Here is a 24,693-nt window from a genome sequence, read left to right as displayed (position 1 = left end):
ATCACCATATCCGTAAAAAATGTCCTGCCTTTCTGCATCACGTATAGCTACTATTGTCAACACCATCCAAACTATACGTAACTTCCTAACTACTTTCCCTGTTCCCTGTTCTTCTCTGAAAGGTACTAATCGTGATCACCTTGACGCAAGTGTTCTAAAAAATATGAGGCACCATTCTTGTTCTCTGTAAAACAAGTGTATTTGAGAAAGCATTAAAAATATACCACTTTAATACTGTAAGATTTCCTAGTCATATCCCATTGCAAGCACTTCTGACCTCCTGTAAGATTCAATGAAGACATCATACCAATATCAACATCACCAAGTGTTGAAATTACAAGGATTAGGTAAAGACAATCAGTCGCTGCTAGCATCCAAACTAATATTATATTCCTCTCCCTCCTTTGCATAATTGATCTTTCCAAGCTTATGATGCAAGGCTGAACCTCCAATATAAGCAAGTCGTTATGAGGATTAAGTATATCAAAATCACACGAAAGGGGAAGAATGACTGGCTTTCAATATCCTTCTTAAATTAATAAGCTTGTTCTTCTTCCTCACACTTCCACAAAATAAATTTCCACAAATAGATGACCAAAGCGACATTAAATTAACTCAAGTAAAATCCACATAAATAAAATACTAGAAACACGAAAAAAAAATAACGAACTATTCTCATTCCCAAAGTTGGATTCTTCTAATATAAATATGAGAGAGAGAGAGAGAGAGAGAGAGAGAGAGAGAGAGAGAGAGAGAGAGAGAGAGAGAGAGAGAGAGAGAGAGAGAGACAGTCACCCCATCAAGCGCCACTCAGCAGGGTGTCCACTGTCCACTACCCAGCAAGGCCACGTTACAAGTTCCACCTCACTGTTTACTCTCACTCCACTCCATTAAGAGAAAATTGAACTTGTGTGTACAGTAATGTGTGGCGGGGGATTCAGGATAATGTAGGTGGATTACTGAACAGAGTATTTGATACGGTTGAGGATAGTACACACACACACACACACTCACACACACTCTCTCTCTCTCTCTCTCTCTCTCTCTCTCTCTCTCTCTCTCTCTCTCTCTCTCTCTCTCTCTCTCTCTTTCCACTTCTATTTCCACATAAATAATTTATATTTCCACAAATAATAAGTAATAAGTTAGTGGAATAAAAAAAAAAAAACAGCGAAGCAGCATTATTTTTCTCCCCAGCAGACTTGATGACGTCAGCCATGATGGCGACTCGCACCGCTGCCAACACACCCCCAAGACATCACCGTCCTCTACAAAAGGTACTGTCGAAATGGAATGGAAAATAAGAGGAGAAGAGAGTGCGGATATCCATTCATCAACAACGCAATCGTGACATAATCTGATTTACGCTAAAATGAGACTTGTTGAGGGGAACAGTTACTGCGCAGGTGGTTCTCCACTAGCATAGATAACCACCATCAGATCAATCAGTACTACACCACTGCTATAGTATCTTCCTTACTTAATAGATAATGCCAATGGAACAGTTAAACTGAACAAACATCGAATAAACACCACAAAGTAACGAGCCAGAGGGAGGGAGCTTTAAAAGTCGAGGAGACGAGATCCTTCTATCCTTCTCCTCCCTTTCCTCTCTCCCACTTTAATCAGCATGAACACGTATCTTTTATTTCGAAAGTAGAGATTCAGAATAAGATTTGCACGTGCTTCTGTCACTTCACACATAGCAAATAAGCAGTACTTATGGCAGAATTCCATTAGTCTTATTACCTACGTGTTATATTTGCATCGACATTTAAGGGTGCCAACATATCCGAAATACGATTCAGCGCTGGCAAATATTGTAATGCCTTAAAAGTACATTTTTACAATCTTCTTCACTCTGAACAACAAAATGAATGAAACGACTAAATACAGTAGTGAGTGGTACGGCAGAACATCGTTTGAGACACACTGAAATAGAATATACGAAATTGAAAATGGAAGCAGAGCACAGATGTATCGCAAAGGTTGGTACTCCTGTCCGCTACCGCTTGTTCCGTCACTTCGCTCTTCCGATAGTCACCACCACCACTGTTTTCCCATTGTAACGACCAGAATACTATGCCCGATTTGTACTCAGTGACGTTGTAATTGCTTGATAAGTATGTATGTAATGAGTGGATTCACGTGGAGGTGGGGAAGCGAGGGTGTGCGAGGTGATTTACGAACCTGCCGAAACAGGGAAGCCAGAGAGCAGTTGCGCGCCTGACCTCTCATGCCCATGTCTGCCTACTTTCACCTGTACGCCTGTCCGCCTATATTTCCTATATGTATTGCTGTTTACTCGCCTTCGTGAAATACAGCTAGAGAGCGTGCGTGTGGGTTTTCTTCCTGCCCCCTACTTCCAACGTAACACCACTCCCTGCAATCACACCTACCTTGCACATGTACGATATTGCCTCTGGGATCATTAAGTTTAATAAGCAACAAAGCATTAACATTAATTACAACTCCCAGAGAGCTTCAAGAGTCCAGACAAGACGTTACCAAACAAGCCTACCCACTAACTACCCGCATAGTTCTCACTCCTTCACCTCAATTTAACTCATACTACGGTGGAAATCAAGACAAATCTCACCTTCTGTTTCCACAACGTAAAGGCCCACACGTCCATCACCATATATCGTCACGAGGGTTCATTCACGCTCACTCAGTACAAAGCAACAGCACTACGCATCGCCGCTGCTACCTGAGACTGCAGGGAGGCGCCGGCGAATGACTGCGGCTTGTGCCCACCTGTGACGTAATTCTCGGATGGACATGTGCAGGGCTACCAAACTCTTCCACCACGACATACCTGCGGAAGGTGAACGTTTATCTGTAAATGTATGATTACAGATAAAGGATATACATACATGCAATACATACATATACATACATACATACATTCATATGGCAGTGTCAAAAGTATATATATTGAAACATGAAACTGACCCAAAACACACACACACACACACACACACACACATATATATATATATATATATATATATATATATATATATATATATATATATATATATATATATATATATATATATATATATATATATATATATATATATATATATATATATATATATATATATATATATATATATATATATATATATCCTGTCTAGTCCTTTGCTCCACTATGATCCCCCGTCCTAGCCTTCCCCTTTCCCTCCTACCCTCCTACTCCCACACACGCTCGTCCTAGGCTTGAAGCACAATGTCTGCACGAATTAACTCAAACAAAAGTCATCTGTCATCTACCACGTCAAAGCTTTCAATACCTAACACCAAACATTATTCCAAAGTACACACAGATCCAGAACACACACACAGACACACACACACACACACACACACACACACACACACACACACAGTGTCAAGCATACATCTCAGAGTTGTCAAGACAAGATAAAATTTTTTTTGGTAACGAAGGTAATGATATTATGACGGAAATGAAGCTACGTTAAAGTAAATTCGTCTCTCTCTCTCTCTCTCTCTCTCTCTCTCTCTCTCTCTCTCTCTCTCTCTCTCTCTCTCTCTCTCTCTCTCTCTCTCTCTCTCTCCATCGGGTGTTTTTCCGTTCCTCTGTTAATTCCTGACTATATAGATGGGAAATATCTGCTAGCAGAGAGAGAGAGAGAGAGAGAGAGAGAGAGAGAGAGAGAGAGAGCGACGTACACTGACACTAAATAAACAGTGTTTGCATAACAATTTTCAACCGCACTCAAACTGAACACTGGTTTCATCGCATGTTGCACGACGGTATCAAACCTACACTCCACAGAAATAAAATAAACCAAGCACTGAAACCACACATTTCTTTTTCCTGCATACCACATTTTGTCTCAGAAAACGTAACGAGGTGCTACGTGTATCCACTGGGCTGAGTTATTCCACATAGAAACTTTATGAAAACAAAAACAACAAGAAAACATCACGCTAAGAAAATGGCAGCTATGGTGTGAGTTGAGGTGACAAATCGTTAAATTAATTGTTTCTAACCCACTGGCAAACCACACTGTAAAGAAACCATTAGACATTTGCTAATAGCTGGCTTTACTGTAAATTATCTGGGCCTGTTATAGTAATGATAATCCCTTGTTTTTGTACCTTCATGAAGTTCATGCTGCCTTGTAGAATTCCCCATCGTGGCTATCCAACTGGGAGAGGTGTAGGAGATAGCGTTATAGGTAGAGAAATGTACGCACAAGTGGTGACAGATGTATGAAGGACTGTCAGGAGTTTGATGCTGCCTTGTAGAACTTCCATCATGGCCATTGAAAAGGAGAGAGCGTTAGGTATAGAAAGAGATACTAGAAATGCACAGGCGGTGACAGACGTAGGAAGGGTTGGTAGTCCTGTCTTGTCACAGCTTGTCACACTGTCCTCCCTCAATACCTCCCTCCTTCTCTTCCTCTCTCACTCTCTCTCTCCCTTCCCTCCCAGACTGGTGCCTTTCAACGTGAAATATTTTCTGTATTTAAATACTAAAGAAGATGTTCATTCAGCGTCAAAGTTTTCGGTGACACCAAATATTTGTCAGAGCATATATTGTGATGGGATCCTAACATTGCAGCACACATGGACGGATAGATGGCAAATGCAATTTAATATCAATAAATGCAAAGTGCTTAGCGTAGGTAGAGGAAACCCACACAATAGGTACACATTAGACAACCAAACTCTGGTAGGTACAGGGTACGAGAAAGATTTAGGAGTTATAGTTAGCTCTGAACTCCGTCTAGGGAAACAATGCATAGAGGCCAGAAACAAGGCAAATAGGGTACTAGGATTCATTTTTAGGAGTGTTAAAAGTAGAAGGCCGGGAGTAATATTAAAGTTATACTTGGCGCTGGTCAGACCTCATCTAGACTACGCGGTGCAGTTCTGGTCCCCACATTACAGGAAAGATATAGGTCTATTAGAATCAGTACAGAGGAGAATGACTAAAAGGATACAGGGGATGAGGAGTATTCCTTACGAGGCGAGGTTGAAGCTGTTAAATTTACATTCTTTAGAGAGACGTAGGTTAAGAGGGGACCTGATAGAAGTCTTTAAGTGGTATAAGGGTTTTAACAAGGGAGATGTAAGCAAAATTCTTAGGATCAGCAACCAGGGTAGAACAAGAAATAACGGGTACAAGCTTGAAAAATTTAGGTTTAGGAAGGAGATAGGAAAAAATTGGTTCTCAAATAGAGTGGTAGATGAGTGGAACGGACTCAGTAATCATGTTGTTAGTGCTAGGACACTAGAGAGCTTTAAGAGAAGATTAGACAAGTTTATGGATGGGGATAACAGATGGAAATAGGTAGGTGTGTTTCATACAGGGACTGCCACGTGTAAGCCTGGTCGCTTCTTGCAGCTTCCCTTATTTCTTATGTTCTTATGTTCTTATACCTTCTCTCTCTCTCTCTCTCTCTCTCTCTCTCTCTCTCTCTCTCTCTCTCTCTCTCTCTCTCTGATTTTTCCTTTGTATTTCTTCGTTTCTTTAATTTCTGTTCCTTTGTTTACTTTTTTGCTCTTTTCATTCCTTTTCTTCCACAGAGAGAGAGAGAGAGAGAGAGAGAGAGAGAGAGAGAGAGAGAGAGAGAGAGAGAGAGAGAGAGAGAGAGGGGATTATAGTAGTAATCGTGAAGAGAGGGAGAAGAGGCAGGTAGAGAAGGAGAGGAAGAGAGGGAGGAAGAGGAGGAAGGGAGGGATGAGGAGGTGCTGAGAAAGAGTTAGGAAGAGGGAAGGAGGAAAGGAGGGAATCAGGAGGGATTTAGTCGAGAAAGATGGAGGTAAAAGTGAGGGAAGGAGCAGTTTTCTACTTACCCTATGGAGAGAGAGAGAGAGAGAGAGAGAGAGAGAGAGAGAGAGAGAGAGAGAGAGAGGATATATATAAAACTTTCCCTCCACGTTTATTACTACATATCATAATTTTCCTCTCAGTTTCCTCTCTCATTTGTCCTCTCATCTTTTTCCCCCTCTCATTTTTCCTCGCCCATCTTCTTTTTTCCCCTCACTTTCCTTCTCACCATCTATTCTGTAACTTTTTTTTTACATTTCTCCTTTTCCCCTTTCTTTGTTAAATTTCCCTCTTTTTTCCTTGTTTCCTTTTATTTTAACTTTATTTTTCCATCACCTTCAATTCACTTTCATATTTCCCCCTCATACTCTCAATTCCCCTCACTTTCCCCTTATTTTCTCACCTGGTTTTGCCATCATCATAATCATCTCTTTATTGTCTCTTATCCTTTCCTTCCCCTCTCTCTCCCTGTCGTCCTTCTTACCTATTCCCCTCTGTCTCCCCTCTCCCTCTCCCCTCACCTCTCCCCTCACTCATAGCTCACCTGTTCTCTCTCCTTAACTAGGCGCCTGGAGTGTCTCAAGCTCCCCGGGACAATGCTGGCGAGGGGAGAGAGAGAGAGAGAGAGAGAGAGAGAGAGAGAGAGAGAGAGAGAGAGAGAGAGAGAGAGAGGGGGGGAGGAAGATGAAAGAGGGAAAGAGGAATGATGGTAAGTGGGGGGGAGGAAGTGGGGGAATTTTGACGGTATTGTTGGCATCTCTTAATAATGAGAAAGAGGAAAAAGCTTGGTGATGGGGTGAGGGGAGGAGATGAGGGGAAAAATGTGGGGAAAGGTCAGATGCATTTATTAGTTACTGGGATAGGAAAAAAATTAAGACGTGTAGGTGTTTGGTTCAAGCACACACACACACACACACACACACACACACACACACACACACACACACACACACACACACACACACACGAAGAGGTGAAGGCGAGGGGAAAGATTTGGGTGAGGGGAAGAGAAAAGGGAGAAGAAAGAAGAGAGGAGGAAAAGACGGGAGCAGGAGGGAGAGGGGAGAGGGGAGAGGGGAACAGCACTATGGAGTTATATATCTCCTGGTCATTCCCCTCTCCTTCCCCTTTCCCCTCTCTCTTCCCCTCTCACTCCCCTCTCCCATGACATTTGTGGTGTGGGCGGCTCTGTGTTTGTCGATTCCAAACCTCTACTACCTCCCCTCACTCCCCTCTCACTCCCCTCTCATTCCCCTCACTCCTTTCCATTTACATATTTCGAACAATTTTCCCCTCACTCCTTAATTCCCTTTAAATTCCCCTTAATTTTTGGCATACTGTTCCCTCAACTCATCCCTCCTTAAGTTACTAAGCAAAGGGCAGAAGGGGAAAAGAAGGGAAAAGGGAAACTACTCCTTATTGCTCTGAAAAGAAGAACAAGGAGAATGATAGGAGGAGGAGGAGGAGGAGGAGGAGGAGGAGGAGGAGGAGGAGGAGGAGGGAGGGATGGAGGAGGAGGAGAGAGGAGAGAGGAGAGATGGAATGAAGATTGATGGGAAGGAGGGAAGGGAGGGAGATACAGGTGGTGGAAGGAGAGAGAGAGAGAGAGAGAGAGAGAGAGAGAGAGAGAGAGAGAGAGAGAGAGAGAGAGAGAGAGAGAGAGAGAGAGAGAGAGAATTCCAACCCTCTCTTTCACCCTCCCATGCGGTCGGTAGGTAGAAGCAAGAAATTGAGTGGCAGAGAGAGAGAGAGAGAGAGAGAGAGAGAGAGAGAGAGAGAGAGAGAGAGAGAGAGAGAGGAGGAGGAGGAGGAGGAGGAGGAGGAGGCAGCCGCAGGAAACTGACGGACAAATGAACAAAGTTAAGACAAATTGGAGTCAGGGAAGTTTGCATATTATCTAGACTGCTGACGTTTGTACAGAGATGCTGCGAGGAGGAGGAGGAGGAGGAGGAGGAGGAGGAGGAGGAGGAGGAGGAGGAGGAGGATTGGTGGTTAGGTGGAATGTAAAAAGACTCGCGCTGACACTGAAGAGAAGGAATATGAGGAAGAGGTGGAGGAGGAGGAGCAGGAGCAGGAGGAGGAGGAGAAGGAGGAGGAGGATATAGACAAGGTGAAATGAGATGAAACCTGATGTTGAAATGATCCTCCTCCTCCTCCTCCTCCTCCTCCTCCTCCTCCTACTACTACTACTACTACTACTACTACTACTACTACTACTACTTTCACCACTAAACCTTAACACTCACCCTTCTTCCTTCCCTCTCCCTTTTGCTATCTCCCCTCCCTTCCCCTCTTTTCCTCCCCTTTCTCTACTGTCCCCTCTTCCTTCCCTTCTCACCTCCTCGATAACAGTAATGAGGGAAGAAGTAATTAAAACATGAGGACTTTCCCTGTCTGTGTGTGTGTGTGTGTGTGTGTGTGTGTGTGTGTGGAAGTGAAGGAAATGACTCCACGCAACTCCACTTCCTTCTCTTCTTTCTCTTCCTCTCTCCCTCAATCTCTCTCACATTTCCTTCCTTCCACTTCCCCTCACCTCCCTCATAAGGCTTTCTCCCTCCCGACTCCCCTCTCCCCCTTTACCCCTCCTTTCCCTCTTCCCAATCACATCTTCCCCTTCCATCACTTCCCTTCTCATCAGTTTTTCTCGCTTCTCTCTTCTACCATTTTCGCTCTCACATCCCAAATATCCTCTCTTCCTCATTGCCCTTTCTTCCTTTTCTCATCTTCTCATTAGCCCTCTTCCTCCTTCTTTTCCTCCTGTAAATTAATGTTCCTATCTATAATGATAAAACAACAATTAAAATTCTCATCAATAAGAAATTAAGTGAAATAAGAAGTAGTTTTTATGCTCATGAAGTAAAATACAAACTTTCCTTACGAGATGATATTACAAAACTTAATTAAAATACAGATAGAGAAACGGAGATGGAAGAAAGAAGTGTAAGCAAAACCTGTAATTATCTGTACCTGAGGGGACCTAATGGACGCTCACACCTGTTCACCTGTCCTATTAACCTAACTTATTCTATCCACTTGTCCTATTTAATCCACTTGTATCATTTTCTTGACCTATGCACCTGTTCTATCCTTCTGTTCTGTTCTGTTCACCTGTCCTATCCACCTGTCCTGTCCACCTGTTCCACCCACCTGTGCTATTCTGTTCACCTGTCCACTCATTCACCTTTATGAGTAGCGGGGCCTCTTCTTCGGTGGCTCCTCATCATCATCTTCTGAGCGCACTATGATGACGCTGTCCTCTTCCCTACACAGCCTCAGGTTCAGGCTAAAGGGGATTGAGAACAGTTTTAAAGGAGTCGAGTCTGAGGTTAAGTGAATCGAGTCAGAGTCAAAGGACACCGAATCTGAATTTAAGGGAGTCGAGTTTGCGTTTAAGGGGGACGAGTCCGAGTTAGAGGGAATCGAATCCGAATTTTGAGGAATCGAATCCGAATTTTGGGGAACTGAATCCGAAGTTAAAGGAATCGAGTCTTCATGTGAGGGAGTCCGATCACCCATCACGCCGCTGGACGAGGAAAGGAGACTGATCCACCAGGCCACTCCATTGGGCGGCCACTTCACTGCGTTACTCCACTGCCCCACCAGCGCCTGCACGCCCTCGGAGGAGACGTACCAGACCAGCGTAGGTCGCCACTCGGCCCAAAGACAAAGACAACATCAACATTGACCTTACTATCATTCCCGCATTACATTACACAACATTAAATATGCGCTGAGTCAGTGAGTAAGTAAGATAAGGTGAGGAAGTATGAATATTTTAAGTATTATCCTTCCTCCGGCAACGTGTATCTTTTGTCTCGACTGAAGCTTCGAAACACTAATTAAAACTCACAACAGCTCGTCTTTCCCACCTATACACACTCAAAAACTCACCTAAACCTCACTCAGATAACCACTTCACCCTTATATTCCACCTACAGCACTTCATGATCCTTAGTTGTATTGAAATCGCCTGTAGAAGACTCACGCATCTGGTTCGCGCACATTCCGAACAAATGAGACAGTACCAAGGCCACATTCCGTTCACTTTCCTTCCTGCTCCTCACCGCGTGTGTTCCTGACCCTGTGCTCGTATTATCGCTAAATTCCCGCATCATCCTGCCTCTCCCAGCGATGGTCGGCTGTTTTACGTGTAGTGTAAGGTATAGTGATGTTGCCCTGAGTTTTTTTTTGTCAGTGTAGAGTATCTAGCATGCAAGTATTAGGGGTTTAAGTGAATCCACTGAATCTCTCTTTCAGATAGGTATTCCAGCACTGTTCTATTTTATATTGTCTTCCTCCTCTGACACATGCCAAAATGATAATCACTCCCAGTGTTGTTGTGGATCAGGGATGCTGTAAACTTTCCAATGACCCAGCTGTGACCACACAATGTTTCCATTTGTGACTCACAGTGCAAGGGGCCAGTCACACCCTGCCCTCTAAAGACAACTCTCTCCCTTCACACAACTCTACATGTACCTAATATGCAGACGCCCTTCACTCAGAATTCAAAATTTATGATGGTGGCTCTTACACAAGCTTTGGAGTCCCTGTCTGGGAAGGAGACCACAAATGTCCCCAGGTCGGACTCTTCTTCAGGTATCGAACCTAAGTGTCTTGACACCCTACTCAACTTTTTCTTCATTAATTTATGCAGCATTTGCCGCCTTATCTAATTTTCAATCTGTAGAACACCACCTCCCCTCTAATAAGCCTCATCTTCTTTTCGTCACCAAAATGCAGATGTCTGAGCCAACTGACAGTAGCTCCTTCTCTGTTCCCTCCTATTTTCTCCATACTCATTTTTAATCCAGAGCTGGATGTTGCATCTTTGTAGGCAATGACATAACTTGCTCTTGTATCCATGCTTTTCATCCTCCTCCTCCTCTTCCTCTTCCTCTTCCTCATCTTTGTCCTCCTCCTCCTCCTCCTCCTCCTCCTCAACATCGACATGATCCTGCCTTCTAGATAGCTATCTTCTCTTCTTCATTGACTCTCAACTGTTCCCTTCTACACTGAACATCTTCAGTCTATCCTTTACTTATAATATAAACTGGAAACTTTGTCTTATTTCTAGCTAAAACAGCTTCTATAAAGTTAAGCCAGTTTTTTTTCTTATCTCCTCCAATTGCTGATTCTGTACAGGGACCTTATCCATCCATGTAAGGAGTATGCCTTACATGTATGGGGAGTTCCACTCATAACACTGTAACAGACTTTGCAATCTCTCTCTCTTATTGCCACAATATTGTGTCTCTTGCTATCTTGTACCACTATTTTCATGCTAACTGCTCTTCTGATCTTGCTAACTGCATGCCTCCCCTCCTCCTGCAGCCTCACTTCATAAAACTTTCTACTTTCTCTCATCCATATTCTATCCACCTCTCAATTGCAAGTGTTAACCAGTATTCTCAATCATTCATTTCCTTTTCTGGTAAATTCTGGAACTCCCTTTCTACTTCTGTCTTTCCTCCTTATGACTTGAGGGAGGTTTTGAGACACTTATCCTCCAGTTTTCATGATCATTTCTGACTGTTTAGGGACTGGCACCTCAGTGGGCCTTTTTCTTCTAATTTTGTTGCCTTTAGCCAATGCACATCCTACACAAAAAAAAAAAAAAAAATCCACTTTTGTAGATATCCAGACTTTCTCCCACTTTCTCCCAATCTGAGAATGGTTCCATCACATTTTACTGACATGCCACACATTCCAAGTGCACTTTCATTGCTCTCACTGTCTGTCCTATTCACCACAGCACCTCCCGAACAATAAGATGCATCTTAAAGATGTATGAGATCTTGTAATTTATTCAGCCATATTGGCAATAATGCACCCTTTGACTTGATTGGAGTTTAGAGGTGTTAGTCACATGATGAGTTGGGAAGGTGAACAAGTGTTAGTACCTATCTGTACAGAGCCTGAGCTACATTTGTATCTATATTTATCCAATTTATCCCTTTGTTTGGTAGTTGGTGTGTTTGTGTGTGACCGCCAAAGATTATGATCCTGCTCATCCACAGACAAAGATGGCAGTGAGGGGGGGCAAAACAGTGTTCATTGATGCCTCAGCACTTGGGGAGCTGACGAGCCAGCTGACGTCCCAAGACCTAGAGAGTCTGGTGGGCTTCAACATCCAGCCGGCAGACTTGGAGGCTCTGCAGGAGGCAACTGAGGGTCATGTGAGTATTACTGCTTACAGAGGCAAGCTTTCAGATTTCACTTATTTTTGGTGTATTACTAGCAGTAGTCAGAGGATGCTGGGGCAGTGATGTAGGTGAGAGGAAAACAGGTTCTTTTCAATGATTGTGGTGGCAAAGTGTGTTGAATATTTTGTGAAAGATAAGTTGCCAATAGAAGACATGATTGAGATCATAAGGAATTAGATACAACAAAAGCCTAAGGACTGGAGAGAGAGATTGAATACAACCAAAGTTGGGTATTGAAATTCTGTACTAGATCATTCTCAATTTTTTTTTTACTAGACTTCTCAGAAGTTGACATTTCTAACATTTCTAAAAACTGGCAAGTGATCAAGGTTATTGTATTTACCATGCTGAAATCCTGCATGCCAAGAAGTATTATAATTGCTATGCATTATACACTATTCTTAGACAGTGATCCCTTAGTGTTGTTAGTGATCCCTAACTATTACTCTACTTGTTGATCCCAGGTGGTGGACACTCCTGGAGTGCTCATCTCTGATGGGGTGACAGTGGGCAACATTGTGGAGGTGGAGGGTGGAGAGAGTGGAGTGCTGGAAGAGTCTCAGCAGCTGGACTCCCATGCTCACCACCAGCCAATGGAAGTGGACACCCTCACTGACCATGACCAGGTCATTGGTGAGTATCAGCTGCAGATTTGTCATGGCCATACAAGGACAAAAAAAATAAATTTATAGTCCTTTCAAGCACTTATACATAATTGTGTGTTGGCCTTGATCTCTATCCACAGGAGGCAATATCAGGGAATGTATCACTCACTATTGTCTGCTGTGTGTTACATACTTTTGGTTCTCCCGCACAGGTGAAATGGACATGCTGCAGCAGGGTGGTGAGCTGATTGGCATGGCAGGAGAGATGTCCACAGGCAGTGAGGCTGCCACCACCTCGGCTCTGCTGGCTTCTGTGTCTTCGGGTGACTCCTCTTCCTCCCAGATAGTTTCAGAGACGCCACAGCTCATAAAGAGCAGCTTGGGCCAGTTTGTAGTTCTGCAGCAGAACCAGGTGAGGCTACAGCTGCTTCTGTAGTGCTACTGTAGTGTCTTATTTATTCCTACTATCTTTTCATTGTACCCTTACTTGCGGTAGTCTCCCTGTTTTTTACATTATGGCTAGATGTTGCAAAAGGTGACAGAAACACATGAATGTAGGGACTAAGGATGCCTTCTCTGTACTTTTATTCCATCATTTATATTAGGAATGGCAGCTTTTCTTTGCCATCTCAATACCAATATATTGATGTGTATATCAGTAGATCCAGGCTGGACCTGTCAGGTATTGACTGTACATTTTATGTAGTAGTAGTGTGGGAATTACAGCACCCAACAAATAATGGAGAAATTTCTGAATGTTTTATCGAAATTAGTAATATTTCTCAATGAGACGGAACTCGGGAGTAAAAGCAAGGTGAACAATTTCTACTTATATATTTCAGCAGAATAACATCTCTATTGGTTCTATGGCCAACCGAATCATCACATCAGGCGGCCAGGTGGTGAGCACAGTGTCGGGCCCTAGCAGCAGCAACAACAGCAAGCCGGTGGTGGTGAACACATCTCAGCTCAGTGGGGGAGTGAGGCAGCAGATGGTGGTCACCTCGCAGGCCCACCCAGTGCGGACGGAGCATCAAACCAGATTCCTCCAGGAACCATCATCCCACACACCACAAAGCCACAGCCTTCTCGCACAATCATTGATGCAAATGGGATCAGACCAAGAAAACCTTGCAACTGTACAAAGAGCCTTCCCACCCTCCCAGAGCCTCCCAGCAGAGGCTAGGAGGGTCAGGTTGGTCTGAGGCATCCCACCCGACACATTGGATGAGCCTGAGCCGGACACTGGGATGATCACGCGCTGCTTGTTCCTCTGCATAGGAGTGGTGAGGGGATTAAGACTGAAGTTACTTGAAGCAATTTAATTCAACATGAGAAAAAATTACATGTACACCAACTCATCATTTATTTGGTTCTACTATTTCAAAGGGGGAATTAGTTTCAACTAGAGGTGCATGCCAAGTATACAGTACTGTAACCATCCTACCCATGGCTAGTTACCTGCCATGTGTACTGCTACATACCATACCAACACTGCCATCACAGCATGGTAATCATAACAGTAAGAGCAAAGTCAAACTTACGGTCTGATTGGGAGCAATGGGCATAGCCTTAATTTTGATGGGCTGAGAGGCAGCAGGAGCAATGGGCTTGTTGGTGGGAGGTGTTGGGCGTATGAGTGTGGCGCTGCCTCCTCCTCCTCCTCCACCAACTCCAGGACTCACTAGTCGAATATAGTTCATCTGAAGCACATACAAAGCAATCAGAAAGCAGTACATCATTATCTATTATTATTATTATCATTATTATTATTATTATTATTATTATTGTTATTATTATTATTATTATTATTATTATTGCTACTACTATGTTTGATCAACTTGAATAGTTGATGTCCTACTCTATATTTGATCAACTTGAATAGTTGATGGATATGAAAAGAAGAGGAAGCAAGGAGAAGAGATTACAGAGTTACAAGAGAGTATTCAAGCTTAAAACAGACAATTCTGTTTAGAAGCCACATATACTATCACATAACTAGAAATGAGGGAAAGGAGGGCAAACTACCATCCTGTGCAAAGGGTCACACAATTGATCCCTAGCTACATCATGATCACACACCAAGTACCGCAATACAACAGGCTACAACCTTCCCCTGGAACAATTTTAATTTTACTACTACAGAGTGGCGATATTAGCACCAATCCCGGCCCCCAGTGTAGCAAAGTGATTGAAAATAGTGTGCAGACAAGAGAGGAAGGTAAAAGACGCCCAAAAAATACATGTGCGCATTGTGGGAGAGGAATTATTAAAACCAGCAAAACAAAGGAATGTGAAGAATGTAGCTGCAAAGTTCACTTAAAGTGCATGAAAAATATAGTACAAAATAAGAAAAGTGAAAGGAAAATATGTGAATTGTGTAAAAAAGGCATTTACAGGAACAGTAAATCATTAACATGTGATCTATGTAAAAAAGAAACTCATCTGAAGTGCATTAGTGGTAACAAGAAATACATTACATGGCAAGAAAAACAGTGTAAACACATATGTAATTTGTGCTGTCTAGCTGAATTGCCTTTCCAAGAAAAGCATCACACTGCAAACGCACAGATAAATGAAGGTACAGGCAATATAAATGAAGAAGTTAATGAAGAACATACTGACATCACTACACCATCAAAAAGTGACAACAAAATTTATGAAACTTTTAATAACAAAGGGTTACACATAGTACACATAAACAGCCGCTCACTCATGAACAAACTGGAAGAAATAAAGATATTGGCACTCAAAACTAATGCGGCAGTATTGTGCATTACAGAAACTTGGCTGGACGATTCAGTTACCAACAATGAAATAGAAATTAACGGATATCAGGTAATAAGAAAAGATAGAAACAGGAATGGAGGAGGAGTGTGTATATACATAAAGTCATGTTTAAGCATCAACCAAAGAAATGATGTTGACACAGAGGGACTTGAAGTGATTTGGTGTGAAATACTTTTGCCAAAGACAAAACCTATTATTATTGGATGTTGCTATAGACCTCCGCAGCAAAATAATGTTTTAGAATTGCTTGAAGAAAATATCACAAAATTTTCCCAAGATGATGAAGTTATAATTCAAGGTGATATGAACATATGTGTTCTTAAGAAAACAGGACAACTGTACAAAAGATATGTAAATTTAATTAAAATGTTTGGTATGGAACAACTAATAAGTGAGGTGACCAGGGAAACCAGTAAATCATCAACTATTATAGACCATATTATATGTAGCAAACCTGAAAAGATTAGTCAACAAGGAGTACTGCCAATAGGAATTAGTGATCACTATATAACATACTGTACTAGAAAGACAGTGAAGGCATGTATAAATGGTCATAATAGTATTAAGATCAGATCAATGAAGACAAATAATGTACAGATATTCAATGAGGAATTAAGAAGCCAAAGCTGGAATTGTGTTTATGAGGCAGAAACAGTTGACGAAGCATGGAACAGTTTTAAAAACATTTCCATCAAAGTAATTGACAAGGTAGCTCCGGTAAAAGAAATTAGAATCAAACAAAGAACGGAACCATGGATAACTACACAAGTACTAGACATGATAAAAGAAAGAGATAGACTCTTAAGTGAATATAAAAAGGATAAAAACAACAAATATAAATATGACAAATTCTGCAAATCAAGGAACAAACTACAACAAAACATAAGAAAAATAAAATCTGAATATATCTCTGATAAAATAAAAGAAAATTCTAACAATAACAAGAAATTATGGAAACAGCTCAAAAACTTAGGTTATTCTGGACAATCAAAAGAGAATTCGAAAATAGTGCTTAAAATTGAGGATGAACTGTGTTTCAACGGAAGGAAGATAGCAACATACTTTAACAAATTCTTTACAACAGTAGCATCAAGTTTGGTTAGTAAGCTGCCATATGCAGATAGAATTTTTAACACTGACTCTTATAATTTTAAAAACTACTACAGATCCAAAGGACTCGTAGAAAATATGTTCAAACTAACCGGGGTAACTGAAGAATACGTATTCAATATAATAAGGAAACTAGAAATAAATAAAAGCACAGGCTTAGACTGCATACCAGCAAGGTTTATAAAAGACGGTGCACCAATACTAAAAGGTCCTATAACTCACATTATCAATAAGTCAATTTATACAAATGAAGTACCACAAGGATTCAAAGAAGCTAGAGTAAAACCACTGTACAAAAAGAATAACAGACAAGAAGTCAGTAACTACAGACCGGTTAGTATCCTTAATATAATATCTAAAGTACTAGAAAGAGCTGTTTATGATCAGTTATCAGATTACCTTAAAGCAAACAATATCATTTATGAATTTCAATCTGGATTTAGAGATAGTCATTCCACAGATACACGTCTGATTCATTTGTTAGACCTACTAAAAACTAATATATCGAAAGGGGAGTATACAGGCCTAGCTCTCCTAGATCTGCAAAAAGCATTTGATACTGTTGACCATCATATCTTGTGTGAAAAATTAAGAGCAATGGGTGTAGAGTCAGTGGAATGGTTTTATTCTTATCTAAGTGGAAGAAGTCAAATTGTGAAGATAGATGAACATTGCTCGGAAACCAGAAATGTATCCTGTGGGGTACCACAGGGAAGCATTTTAGGTCCACTCCTGTTCTTATGTTATGTAAACGACATGAAAATCAGTGTCTCGTGTAAACTTTTGCTATATGCAGATGACAGCATTTTGATTGTTCCACACAAAGATGTAGATTTTATCAAAAATAGACTAAGAAAAGAACTTGAATCATGTAACACCTGGATGATAAATAACAAGCTGTCTTTGCATTTAGGAAAGACGGAAATTATGTTAGTTGGATCAAAAACAAAATAAAAAAATGTAGATGATTTTAATATAACATGTTTGGGTCAGGACATAAATGGAGTAAAATCAGTAAAATATTTAGGAGTTCAATTGGATCAGTGTGTTTCAGGGGAGCTAAATTGTAATCAGATAATCAAGAGGATAAATGCAAGGTTAAAATTCATGTACAGACAAGCAAAAGACCTTGATCAAAAAATTAAGAAAACCTTATGTAGCTCTCTAATTCAACCTCACTTTGATTATGCATGTTCCTCTTGGTACTCTGGACTGAGCAGTAGATCTAAAAAACAACTACAAATTTGTCAAAACAAGATTATTAGATTTATTTTAGGTTTAGACCCTAGATCTCATATAGGACAAGTGGAGAGAGAAAAAGTAAATATGCTTAGTGTCAAGAATAGGGTTAAAGAATTAAAATTAAGCCATGCACATAATATCCATAACAACAGAGGACCAACATATCTAGCAGAACATTTCCATAGAAAAACAAATACCCACACAATTAGGACTAGAAACAATGATTTAAACTTTGGTATGTCAATTGCAAAGGGTCCCTCAGCACATACCTTTTATCATACAGCCATTAAAGACTGGAATTCATTACCAAAAAACTTACAAAACATACAATCCAAACACCTGTTCAAAACAGGATCTGTGTCAACAAAGTATTAAGTGAGGGCAACATTTTGTGAAATACAGAAATTGCTGGATGACAACATTTATGATGAATTCCTGGCTGAAAAAAGGACACACAGCATACATTCTAATAATGAACAGTGAGTGGAAGTCACTCACACATTCATTTTTACGTATATGTAGATATAGATCATAATCTCTTAGATGACTTAAGGGAGTCATAATTTTAGTGTATCTGTTGTAACCCAAGAATCACCAAGAAGAAATCAAACACATGAGCTATCACCACCCTGACAGATGAGAGACGAGATGTGACCATCGAGATCAACATGCGGCAAGTCATCACAAGACTAACAGACCCAGAGAACAGCAGTAGATTACAAGAAGAGGTACCAAGGTGGCTGTCACAAAATTAGTACACAAGGGAAACAGAGGTCACCGGCAGCAAATGACATGGACAAGATGGACAGCTGGCACAACATATGAAATGCTGCCTCCTTGTTCCTTATTAGATGTGATTTACCAAAGTTACTAAAAATTTTTAAAAATGGAAAAATAAACCATGATTGAAGTCTGAGAAGATAAATCTAGTTACTTGAAAAATTAGGGAAAAAAACAAGATCGTGCAATATGGAAGCATGACATACCTAAATATTAATCTCAACTCCTCAAATACGAAGAAGCAATATAAATAATGATGAATGTTGGATGCATCCACTGACAACTCTCTACTTACATAACTTGTTTCTAGGATGGTTAGAAAATTCAACAAATGATTACACTATTAACAGCACTTTAGGATGGCTGGCACTTAGCCACCAGTCACAGGCAGCCATTCATACCATTCATAGCCAAGCAACACACAATCCTGCACCATAACAATGTTTAGAGGGATAAATGGTAATGTTGCTGAACTGATAATTAACAATGACAACTTGTGTAGGGAATTACAGATAGAAGTTTGCTTAAATCTTGTATTCCTATGTATAAGAGTTTGCACAATAGCTTCTGCCCATCCTGCATGTAAAGCCTTGTTTGTAATATGTTGGCTAATAATGCACAATATTCCATCCCTTCATGAAAATGCATACAGCTTTTCTCTGTGACATCTCACCTAAAGATTCATAATTCTTATCATATATATTTTTAAAATGGAACCTCCAATAAGAAAAATATATTCACAGTACAGAAAATAGCATAAATATAGAAATAAGACTTAAAGAAGCACAAACAAGACAAAGGCCGGAGCTTGCTGATGAAACACACAATAACGGCAGCCCCTTATAGACAAGCAGGGAGGAAAGCAGCCACTGCCGGACAACCCACCTGCTGTGTGGAAGGAGGGGCTGGGGCAATTTTGGTGGGTGACTTGGAGGACACAGGGACCAACTTATTGGGACTCTTCACAGGGGACACTCCACCCATACTCACCCGCTGCACAACAATCTGCTGAACGGAGGCTACATTAACAACCGGTATCTTCCTCCTTGCACGGAGCTTCTTTCTTCGAATGTAATCTACAGAGATGCCTGTTTCTGGCAATTCCCTTACAGGATGTGGATGGCCATGGCAAAAGTCTCCATCTGCACCTGTCCATGCACCTCATCCCTGCACTCTACTGTCCTACCACTCTCTTGTCCTTGCTCTCATATATTCTAACAATCTATCCTCACACTTATTGGGGAATGTCTCCTTAATTGTATTCATCTTTACACTTTCTTTCCCTGTCTACTTTCAGACCTCTAAAGATTACCAACATAGCTTCTTGTAGTTGCAGAATGATATCCAGAATTCTGTTCAATTCTTCTGATGGCATTTGAGAGGGAAGCTGGAGCTACACCACAACTCCATTTACCTTTCTGGGATTTCTGATGCCTCACTTTTTCTGGAGATATCCCTTAATCACCTTATTATTATTATTCCTACCATAATTACATCTAGCTCTGATCTTCATCTTAGCTAAGTCTACTTCATCAAATGGAGGAAAATGAGTGCAGGGTGATGGTGTCATTCTGTTGGAGAGAGAGAGAGAGAGAGAGAGAGAGATGCTGCATCAAGACAAAACTCAGGTTCACCAGTGTTCCTTCCTGACCTTGTTTGGAGATTGGCCCTGTGGCTTGGAGGATGGCAAGAAACCCACATGCTGTGCCTGCTGCAAGGTCAGCTTGGCAGGGGAGGCTGCAGTATTACCACTCTGGCTGGTGATGAGGCGCACCTGCTGGCTCCCAATGTTGCTCATGCCCCCGCCAGCCTGACTGCTGATGATCACCTTGGTCACCGTCTGCACAGGCAAGGCAGGCATGTTAGCATGTCAGTTGGAAACGTTTCTCTCACAGCTACATCATCACAAGTCCTATATGCTCTCAAACCAAAGAGGGTTTATGGTCAATCAGTTATGATACCTGCAATGTGGTCTGGTGTACATACATGTCTACTCTCACAACTGACCCTTGTAGGCTCCACAAACTGATGGTACTTACAGGTGACTTGTTCTGTTACTTACCTTCTAATCCAGCAGCAAGACGTAGGATGCTGTGTGCTCAGTGTTAAATGTATGTGTGTGTGCGTGCGCGCTTGCACCAGCGTGATCTGGCAAGGTGAAAGGTGCGTTTTTGAAAGTTGCCATGCTCCTCTCACCATCTTCCTCCAGTCAGTGTTGTAAATGTGATGTTCACTACTTTACTGTCAAGGTGATGTAATTAAAGAATGCTGATTACAGTGAATATGCTAATGAGAGGCAACCCTTTCATAAATCTGCTGCGGGTGGTCCTAATGAAGCGTAACCCTGCAAACTTTCGCAGGGGAAAGAAAATGTTCTCCGAAAAGTAGCCATAGTATAACTAAGGGAAGAGAGAAAGAAGAAGAAAAAAAAAAAAGTACTTCAAGAAGCATCAGGAGGCAGACCATGAAAGCAGGCAAGACAGAGGGTGAAGGCTAGGAAGGCTTATTAGGCGGGTGGGAGAGCGCGATGGCTTGGTGGGATTGACTGATCCTGTGGGATGTACTGATGCCTTCCCTTTGCCTTTCTCTGTACCATCAGTCCCGGGATTCAGGCTCTGCGTCTCACGAGGAAGGTATAAAGTCTTCCTTGGTGTCTTATGGTACGTGCACTGAGAAAGGTGGTTTCCCCGCGTGAGCAAGGCTTTCTAGACTTGGCACACGTGTGTAGCATACACGGTGCCGGGTCATGGACAGTAAAAAGTCGAAATGTGTGAAAGTGGAATTAATCTGTCACTCGAACCGTAGAAAAAACACTTATCTTCAATTAGAGCCTTTTAAATGTAGAAGTCTTGTTAATCTGTCACTAGAACCGTAAAAAGACCCTTAAAAACAATGTAGCTTCAACTAGACCTTTGGAAAATAGAAATCATGATAATCTGTCATTAGAGCCGTTAAAAAAAAAAAAAAACTTAACAACCCATGTAACTTAAACTAGGTCCTTTGAATGTAGTGGAGGTGCGGCACAGAAGTCTTTCAGAATAATGGTCGTGGAGCTGCGACACTGCCAGGTAAATGATTCAAGAAGTTAGGTGTTTGCCGTATGACCCGATGCTATTACTTGCTTTGGTGACGCCAGATTAACACTGAAGGCCGTATTCTTAATCTTAAGGAATCGGCAACGACCTGATGATGATGACACACACACACACACACACACACACACACACACACATTTTCCTACCATCTACTGCGCTTATAGCATTTCATCTGTTACATTTGTTTATTTTTGTAATTTAATTTTCTATTATTTTTCAATTGAGTGTTGTAAGGGCTTCCCACAAGTAGACTCTACTTACCTTTCAGCTGGCTTATCCACCTACTATCTCTAATAGTGCCCGTCCCTTATGCCAGGACGCAGGGCTCCCTGTGCACTCCATTACAGATTCACTCTATCCCTCGTGTTTGCATATACCTTTCTCTTCCTTCCAGTGAGGTAGTCAGCCTGAGGGTCCTGTATTCAGCACATCTTTTGTCGTGTTCTATAAATTTGCACTTGAATTGCAGCCCCTTAATTTCTTAACCACTGTATAGATGGCACAATTCATAATGTATATATTAATGTAATGTAATGTGGCAACGATTGTGGCAATATTCTATTATGATAACAAATTAAGCCAACAAAATCTTTCACTCACAAACGTTCATGTGGACCGTGCAAGAGAGTGGAACCTCTCACGTGGCTAGTCGGGGGTGGTGAGTGATGCGTCTCACCACCAGGTGCTCGACACAGGGCAAGAGAGGCCTTTCATCACCATCCTGCCGGTGCGTGAACGCCTCAATTACCATACTATTCGCACACCCTCCAAGAGGGGAGTGACTCGCAAACTCTTCCCAGAGTGGAGAATGAAGCGAGATGTGGCAACCTTAGCAACAGGTGACTATATAAGAGAAATAATACGAGCCTCAGTCCACACTGAGCAAGAAAATTAACTAAGTAGCAAGACGGACTGCCCGTCATCTATCATCTCAAACTGTACTTCCACTTCCAACTTTAACACACTTCTCTCTCTCAAATTCTTCTTTCAACCAACTTTCCTATCCCCAATTCGTTCGTTCGTTCGTTCAGTCCACACTGGCGGCAGCTTCCAGCTTCAGGCGGGACAGTTGGAGCTCTCGGGTTGAGACGGGCACCAGGGGACCGAGCCTCTGACGCGCGCCACACCGCCCCTCGCAAACACCAACCGCGCCTCCCTCACACCCTCGCCGAACACAACAATACCCCAACGGCAGCAGTGGTTTTGTCCTTGTGAGTACAAACTAAGGCTTGTGTTTGTACATATTAATTACTGATTAATAGGATATAAGGCAAGAAGGAAAAATTTTCCTGTTTTATTATTATTATTATTATTATTATTATTATTATTATTATTATTATTGTTTAAGTTTTATTATAATCGAAAGAAATGCGATGTCACTGGTAGTCGTGAGAGTTTTAGTGATACAGGTACAGCTTCAAGAACACACACACACACACACACACACACACACACAGAGCATCCATCGACTCACTCAACCGACCTAACCACCCAACCACCCATTAAACTCCAACCCGATCTCCTACACACACACACACACACACACACACTGTCTACCCACCCACCCGCTCATCCACGTAGCACCCCCCCTTAGCAGTCTCCCCCAAACACATGCAGCCCCGCCCACTCCCCACCACCCACACGCGCCTTACGCAGGTCATTCCACCGCTGCGTACGGTGCCCCGGTCAGGCACGGGTCCCGTCTCAGTGGTCGCGTCATCTTACTGGGAAGAAAATAGAGGAGGTACAGAGGTGTCCCTGTCAGTACTCCCTTCTCGTGCGTCAGATGTCACTATCACTCCTACTACTGTTACTGTTACTACTGCTACTACTGCTGCTACTACTACTACAACCACCACCGTACTGCTTCTGCTGCTGCTGCCGCTAAAACAATAACAACAACAACAAGAACTACTACTACTACTATTACTACTACTACTACTACTACTACTACTACTACTACTACTACTACTACTACTACTACTACTACTAATATTACTACTACTACAACTACTACTACCACCACCACCACTACTGCTACTACTACTAGTACTATTACTATTACTATTACTACTACTACTACTACTATTACTACTACTACTACCACCATCACCACCACCACTACTACTACTACTACTACTACTACTAGTTTTATTAATGCCACTGCCACTACGTGTATCTCAATTACCACCGTCACCACCATCATTACCGCTACCTTCACTACTACTATCACCACCACCACCACCACCACCACTACCAGTACTACTACTGCCACTAACGCAGCCAGGACCTCTAGCACAGAATCATAATAACGAAGCTAACAAAGGCCGCCCCTCGTGGCCCGCGGCTGCTGGGTGCCAACTAATGGCAAGGCATGTCGAGCGTTTAGCAACATTTTTATACAATGTATTCAAGGCACAAAGATGACAAGCTGCTTCCCTGACGTCCTACTGCGTCAGATCCTCGAGGCTCTGACAGGGCACGGATAACGGCCAGGGGTGTGGCGTAGCTCGTGGGTCTAGCGGGCGAGGATGATCTGTGCTGGCGGCTCAGTGGATGGTAGACGAGACTGGCAGGGATGACGGACTGGGGTGTGGCTTAGCTTGAGAGTCTAGTGGGCAGGGTTTTGGTTTGCTGGCGGCGTGGTGTCTTGGTGGGCAGTGGGCTGATGTGTCTGTGGGATGGTGGATCACTGGGGCTGGGCTGGATTAGTGAACTTTTGTGTTAGACTGGGTATTGGTAGGTTGGTGGACTGAAGGACTGGTGGGTTTGTGGATTTATGGGTAACTGGAATGGGGGGACTTAAAGTATTATTACACCTGAGGACTGATGACTGTGTAGAGGTAAGCTGCCAGGCGGTGAGTGGAGGTTTCACCAACATAGTAGCGACACTACTTCCCTTTAGAGACAGCACGTCAGTTATAAGTTGTCTTGACATACGCATATACATACACACAGTCCTCCCCTTCACAGAGAGCACACTGATTTAAGTTAGCCTTCACACACACACACACACACACACACACACACACACACACACACGGTCATCAGTCTCG

The 24,693-nt window shown here is 42.2% G+C and overlaps 2 protein-coding genes and 2 long non-coding RNA genes across 12 annotated transcripts in view; 2 read left to right on the top strand and 2 right to left on the bottom strand.

Moving 5' to 3' along the window:
* Positions 1-2,791, bottom strand: part of LOC135098347 (uncharacterized) — a 58,082-nt gene extending 55,291 nt beyond the window's left edge. Inside the window, exon 1 of the long non-coding RNA XR_010266852.1 lies at positions 2,600-2,791. This is a non-coding gene — a long non-coding RNA (uncharacterized LOC135098347). The remainder of the gene's footprint in view (positions 1-2,599) is intronic.
* Positions 2,792-8,709: 5,918 nt separating this feature from the next.
* LOC135098341 (uncharacterized) lies at positions 8,710-15,840 on the top strand. 5 transcript variants are annotated; one of them, XM_064000650.1, is made up of 6 exons: positions 9,435-9,449; positions 9,748-9,964; positions 11,830-11,988; positions 12,480-12,648; positions 12,833-13,032; positions 13,520-15,840. In XM_064000650.1, the coding sequence occupies exons 2-6, from the start codon at positions 9,941-9,943 to the stop codon at positions 13,823-13,825; spliced, it is 858 nt and encodes a 285-aa protein (XP_063856720.1). In that variant the 5' UTR covers positions 9,435-9,449; positions 9,748-9,940; the 3' UTR covers positions 13,826-15,840. The 5 variants fall into 5 exon arrangements, with proteins under 5 accessions (XP_063856719.1, XP_063856720.1, XP_063856717.1 ...); XM_064000647.1 differs by having other exon boundaries at positions 13,466-15,840; XM_064000649.1 differs by lacking the exon at positions 9,748-9,964 and having other exon boundaries at positions 8,710-9,449; positions 13,463-15,840.
* Positions 14,135-21,968, bottom strand: LOC135098342 (uncharacterized). The gene is made up of 3 exons (XM_064000651.1): positions 20,194-21,968; positions 19,428-19,547; positions 14,135-14,323 (listed from the first exon to the last, which is right to left on the bottom strand). Exons 1-3 carry the CDS (start codon positions 20,401-20,403, stop codon positions 14,135-14,137), a joined length of 519 nt encoding a protein of 172 aa, XP_063856721.1. The 5' UTR covers positions 20,404-21,968.
* Positions 21,969-22,829: 861 nt separating this feature from the next.
* LOC135098343 (uncharacterized) overlaps positions 22,830-24,693 on the top strand; it is a 36,849-nt gene continuing 34,985 nt past the window's right edge. For 4 of the 5 annotated variants that reach the window (XR_010266844.1, XR_010266849.1, XR_010266847.1 and 1 more), the window contains exon 1: positions 22,834-22,848. This is a non-coding gene — a long non-coding RNA (uncharacterized LOC135098343). Of the gene's footprint in view, positions 22,849-24,693 lie in introns of all 5 variants that reach the window. The other variant, XR_010266850.1, reaches the window with a different exon arrangement.

Source organism: Scylla paramamosain, unplaced genomic scaffold (genome assembly GCF_035594125.1).
Source record: "Scylla paramamosain isolate STU-SP2022 unplaced genomic scaffold, ASM3559412v1 Contig56, whole genome shotgun sequence".
In the NCBI taxonomy this organism is placed as follows: Eukaryota; Metazoa; Arthropoda; class Malacostraca; order Decapoda; family Portunidae; genus Scylla; species Scylla paramamosain.
The sequence above is the reverse complement of the archived record's forward strand: the minus strand, read 5'-3'. Positions and strand labels throughout refer to the sequence as shown.